Source organism: Rhincodon typus, chromosome 26 (genome assembly GCF_021869965.1).
Source record: "Rhincodon typus isolate 14 chromosome 26, sRhiTyp1.1, whole genome shotgun sequence".
Taxonomy (NCBI): Eukaryota; Metazoa; Chordata; class Chondrichthyes; order Orectolobiformes; family Rhincodontidae; genus Rhincodon; species Rhincodon typus.
This window is the reverse complement of record NC_063357.1, coordinates 16,791,110-16,797,109: the sequence shown is the minus strand read 5'-3', so window position 1 is coordinate 16,797,109 and position 6,000 is coordinate 16,791,110. Positions and strand designations below refer to the sequence as shown.

Genomic DNA, 6,000 nt, shown 5'->3' with positions numbered 1-6,000 from the left:
GTGTTCATCCAGCTCTACACCTTGTTAACTCAGATTCTCCAGCATCTGCAGTTCCTACTATCTCTGAAACAATTTTAACACCACTAATTTGCCCCATTTATGTGACAATATTACAGAAAGGAACTGTGTTTTGGCAACTTGGAGCTGTGAAAAATGCTATAAAAATGAAACTTCAAGTAGTTGTGCATGTGGCAGTGACTGCTCCCCAAAATAATCAATTAGATGAGAACAATTTTGAGATGTTATGCTATTTAAAAAATTCCCTTCTTTGTTTAGCATTGAAATGGCTACTTGTTGTACTGTCTTATCCATGCAGTATCCTGGGAAATTATGATTACAGAATTAAAAACTATACAACCAACACTATCTTTTTAAAACAGATGGCCACAACATGCATCATTTAATTGCTATGACAGGATGAATTCAATAATGATTTCAGTTGAAATCTCAATTCAATTGCAATTAGATGTTCTCTCTGGATTAATTAATCTAGGAATCTCACTTTACTCATTGAGCAATATTATAACATAATACTAAGCAGCCTTCCTGAAAAAGGTGCATTAAAATTTTATTTGTAAATGTGGTTGAAATTGAATGGCAAAGAGCATTACAGAGAGGCGTGTTCTCACAAAGCCATATTTGGTCACTTAAAATACAAATCCAGTATTTAACCACAAATAGTCTAAATTGAAAGCATTTGGCATTAGACAGCATAACTGTGCAACATAGTTAATCAAACATCCTGAACCCAAAGAGCTCATTGTGATTCATCTTAGTACTTCTGCAAGACATTTCAAGTCACCTATCTAAATATTAGACTATTCATTCAAAACAAATTGTTTGGTACTGTATGTACCAGCATCTTTTAACTACAAGGTATGTTAGAGAGTTGAAAATAGCACACGCCTGCCAGAGAGAACGTGAAAAATGTGAAAATCAAAATAGAACCATCAACAGCAGCTCAAATTTTAAAAAAAGGTAGCGCAACATGATGTTTGTATAGTCATTAGAGAGTTTAATATACACTCAATCTAGTTGATATCTTGGTCATTCACAACAATTGTTTTATAGCTACTTGAGATTAGCCACTATTATGGCCATTGAAACTTCAGATTTTACTTAGATGAGACACATTTGCAGTATACAAATTTCATACTGTAGCATTACATTTTAATATAATTTCATTATAATTGATTATTTTCTTTGTTACGCCGTACCCTTTTCCTTCTCTGTTATGTCGCCTTGGTTGAATAGATTGGCATATGCAAGGTACTGTAATCACATATAAGAAATACAAACTACTTTTCTTGTACAGTATTTGAATGTCTGTCACGATATAACACCAATCACATTGAGGCTTTACCATCTGTGGCATTTGCTAAATTAATTAGCATTTGTCACAGTTAGATACATTTAAAATGAATATTATTTTTCCATAGGTTAAAATTTAGGTTAAAGTTTAATGTTTGGACAGAAACATACCTGCTTCATCACTTTCTTCTTCAGTGACTCCTTCTGAAGGGTCTCATTGACTGATGTCTACAAGCAGAAAATAAAAATGTGCTGAACAACACCTGAACGCAGTCTTAGCTACATGGGATAATTTATTTTAAAGTTAAAGATAAATAAACAATTACTATTATTTTTACATGGAGATTAATTAATCCGATAGAGAGACATTAACATTTAAATTTAACTTAAATTGGGTCAAAGACCTATGTGATAGTCATTAGACTTAGAAACAGGAATCTAGACATTAAATATTATGATATCAGCTATTATATCTGCATGAAATTTTTTGAATGCATCTAAAAACATTAATTTCACGCAAATGTATTAAGTATTTGTACACTAAAATTGCATTTTATTTAGGTTATAATGTGACATATTCAATTTTAAACATGGCATCAAGTCAATATTGTGAATATGATTTACGTCTTCATCTACATACATGCTTTAATGAAATAAATAATTTTAGAAAGGAAGATGTCTGGTCTATACTTTTCTCAAAATTGAGTCAATATAGATTAATTTTTCTCAGGAAGAAATACATCTAAAACTTCATAACACAAAACAAGCATTAACGTGGCACCCTTTTTATGTCACATGCTACAACACATCACAATCCACAAGAACAGACAAACAAATTATGAAAATAGTAAAAGAGCAACTCAATTTACACTAAATAAAAACCAAAAGAACTGAAGATTCTGTAAATCAGGAACAAAAACAGAAATTGCTGGAAAAGCTCAGCAGGTCTGGCAGCATCTGTGAAGAAAAAATCAGAGTTAATGTTTCAGGCCTGGTGACCCTTCCTCAGAGGAAAGTCACCAGACCCGAAACATTAACTCTGATTTTTTTCTTCACAGATGCTGCCAGACCTGCTGAGCTTTACCAGCAACTTCTGTTTTTGTAACTCAATTCACATGTCAGCAGAATTACAAATCCCATTTATGAACCTGGTCCGTCAGGATCTAGATTATCTCAAATCACACAGAAGATAAGGACATATTTCAAGTCTTTAGCTTTATTGCTGAGTTCTAAACTGCTCACTATGCAGGTAGGCAAGAGTAGCTATAAGTTATTCACCCTCACATTCAAGATGACAAATTGCTGCACAATTTCTTCTCAGAGTGCAACCAATAGTCAGAAATCAGCGAAGTAGAGTTGACCTGAATTTTTACAATGGGGTGGGATAGGTCAACAATATCAAATTCACAAAATTACCTATTCTTAGTTCAATTCCTAATAATAAGAATAATCACAGGTTTGAACATCTGATAAAAAGTTTCAAATTCCACTTGGATTCTAAATGATAACCAGAGATTTGGAGAATAAATTTAGCAAATACATTTGAATCTGATCTTTCATACTTAATGTAACAGGACTTTAAAAAAAATTCTTTCCCAGGATGTGGATAATGCAGGTTAGGACAGCATTTATTATTCATCCCCAATTGCCCCAGAAAAGGTGATGGTGAGCTGCATTCTTGAACTGCAATTCAGTACATTAACAGTGCTGTAAGGAAGGAAGTTCCAGGATTTTGATCAAGCAACAGCGATGTAATTCTATATTAGAATGTCATTGATATATACGTTTTGGAGCACAACTTGCAGGTGGTGATGTTTCCATATACCTGTTGCACTTGTCCTTCTAGGTAGCGGAGGTTTTGGGTTTGGAAGGTGCTGTCGAACAATTCTTGGTTATTTGTTGGATTAATTGTTATCTCCGGTCTATTCTATATCTCACATGTTAGACTTATTTTTAAAACAGAAACTAGCAAAAATTTCATTTACTGTCTTTGAAGGAAGTAGTTTCCAAAAAAAATTAAAATGCTCCAATTCATGAACAGGCAAATCTTAAAATCCAAAGAGTTTTGAAGTAGGCTGAAAAATTGGCATTGATCGGAGTAAAATTTCAATTAGTGCCTTATAAAAAGTTGAGAGAATTTTCCTAAATCAGGAAAGTTATAACAACTTCAATGTGCTTCTAGAATGTACTCTGCAATGATCATTCCAGCAAAGTAAGTCATTTCATTAATAAAACCATTCACTGGCTTACACTAAGCATTATCGTATTTTGCATGTATCAGGCACTAAACGCTCAATCATACAGCAAGTACAGGATCCATGTGCTGGTAGCATACACTGGATTGTCTATAAACTAAACTCAACTTCAAGTACAAAGAACTAAAGTGCTGCTTAACCACATGTTTATACTTCCATCATAATCTACCAGATAATGCTAAGACTATGAGATGTCAACAGTTTTAAATCATTCTTCAAAGCCATTTTTGAGTAGATTTTGTCAGACTTGGCATGGTTCTCCCCCAACTAGCCGAGTGTCCTCATTTGGTGTGCGATTCAATAGATAGGTAACTGTCTGAGTCACCCAGTTAATCTATGGAACTTTACCGCCCCAAAAAACTGAATGTGTTTAGTAAAGGAAGGAAAAGAAGAAAACAGTCACAAAAGTTGTGAATAACCACCTTTCCCAAAAGGATAAAAGTTGTCATCTAACTGCATTCCCTTTTTCTAGTATTCTATCTCCATTAGCTGACCATATCACCCCAATACTGTGACAAAAATGAAATAATTAATAATGGGTTATGTATGTTCGTCACAATACAACAAGGGATTAAAACAGTTTGTCAATAAGTTTTTCCTGCAGTCTCCCCAAAGAATGCAGCTCTTAGATCAGGCCCAATCTAACAGGTTATTCATAATACTTGGAATCAGATCAATGAAACCAGCCATTCAATCAAAATAAAAGCATGTAGGAGGGTGCTTACAGGACATAATTGTCTTGCATCTATGCAGACAAATACCATTTCATATCCCATAAATGGCAACCTAATCTAGTAATGATGTATGTTTTTAATCTAATTTGTTTCAAGCAATATAGTGGGTGCTAGTGCAGTATGCCACCAGTCATCAGAGCCATCTGGGATACAAAGTTAGAGAACTCGTAGTTGAAAGCCACACAAGACTGAATGTACCATATTTCAAGGTTAGCTTTATGTTTGGAGTTAGTGGGACAGTTTGCTTTTACAGTTTTCAATCCTAGGTACAAAAACCAAAAACATACTCTAACTCTACAGATTATGTTCAATAAATTCCTGCATCTGCTCTGGCATTGAATACTTCGTCCAGTGAATTACAGTCATCTTTAAATTTAAATTATTACAACTACTTAGGACAATGAGATTGGATAGCACATACTATAATCTAGTATGCTGGAATGCAGTGCAAGGTTTCAATGTGTATGTGCGTTGTGTTAGAAGATAAGCTGTTTCTCATTGTGCTGAAATGTCTACAAGTCATGGTACACTCACATTCCAAGGCCAACCAGGACCTGTGTTGGGCCTGGAACTGTGACAAGCAGTGGAGAAATCCTTTTAGATCAAACTATTAACCGAATTCATTCCTCATTAATTATCTGAAACACCCCATTTTAAAACAAATCATTAACATTCTATTCAATTTCAGAAATCCACAAAAGTCAGGCACCAATGCTCCCCAAGTAAAATAATATTTCTATGAATAGTGGAAATTGGACATCAAAGCAGTGTACTGCAGAAATTAACAAATAAATCAATGAACAGTGTGGTTAAAGTTAAATCCCAGTGTAAAGTCTACAATTTACTTTGCTCTTTTAAAAGAGTCAACCAAATAAATAAAACTATAAATTCAACCGCATCAGCAGTTTACTATAAGCATTTCCCAAGCCTGCCGATTGATAGAAATTTCCTGTTTTGCTAGACGCCTAAGAGATATAATCAAACCTTTATTAAATGTAGTGCTTCAAAGCACACGTAATCCTAGTTCTTTTTAATATTGTGATAATAATACACAACCTTTCACTCCTCACTAAAAATATTCATACTTTGTTAGAGATTTAAAAAAGAACACAAGATGGCAAATGAACTGGAAGTCGGTTCACACAATGTCTTTTATTCACACAATGTCCTTTTTCCAAAAAAAAGTCCTTCAAATATTCAAATGCCTAAAGATGTTTGTGTTAACATTTATTGAGAAGGATATAGTTGAAATGAACAAGCCAGTCAGTTCCATACAATTATAAATATATTAAAATACACTTATTGTGGAAAGAACTAATGTACAAGCAGTTATCAGTGCAAATTCCTCAAGCTGTGATCTGTGGTACTGGATTATTGAAGCACAATTAACAAATGCTGGTTCAAGTTTCAATTAAAATATTCTGATGTTTGGAAAAAGACAGTGTGAGAGAGATGCACAGTAGAAAGATCTTTATTAAGCAAACTTTTCACAGAACAATAAATCACATTGAAACAAGGCACATATAACAGGATTATTCTTGAAAAGATATTTTAGGATTACTTGGCAACAAATTGGTTCGATGTACATATGCAGTATATGAGTTGGTAACATTGACACAAGATTTAATGAAAAAAACAAACTTTCATTAAGTACCATAAACCCTAATCCCCTAAATATAAGATTAGGTCATAACTACTAG

The 6,000-nt window shown here is 33.6% G+C and overlaps 1 protein-coding gene across 2 annotated transcripts in view; it reads right to left on the bottom strand.

Moving 5' to 3' along the window:
• The window catches only part of nsrp1 (nuclear speckle splicing regulatory protein 1), a 37,031-nt gene that overhangs the window by 8,927 nt on the left and 22,104 nt on the right, over positions 1 to 6,000 (bottom strand). For both annotated transcript variants that reach the window (XM_020536256.2, XM_048612703.1), the window contains exon 3: positions 1,483 to 1,539. In XM_020536256.2, coding sequence (XP_020391845.2) covers positions 1,483 to 1,539 — 57 coding nt within the window. The remainder of the gene's footprint in view (positions 1 to 1,482; positions 1,540 to 6,000) is intronic.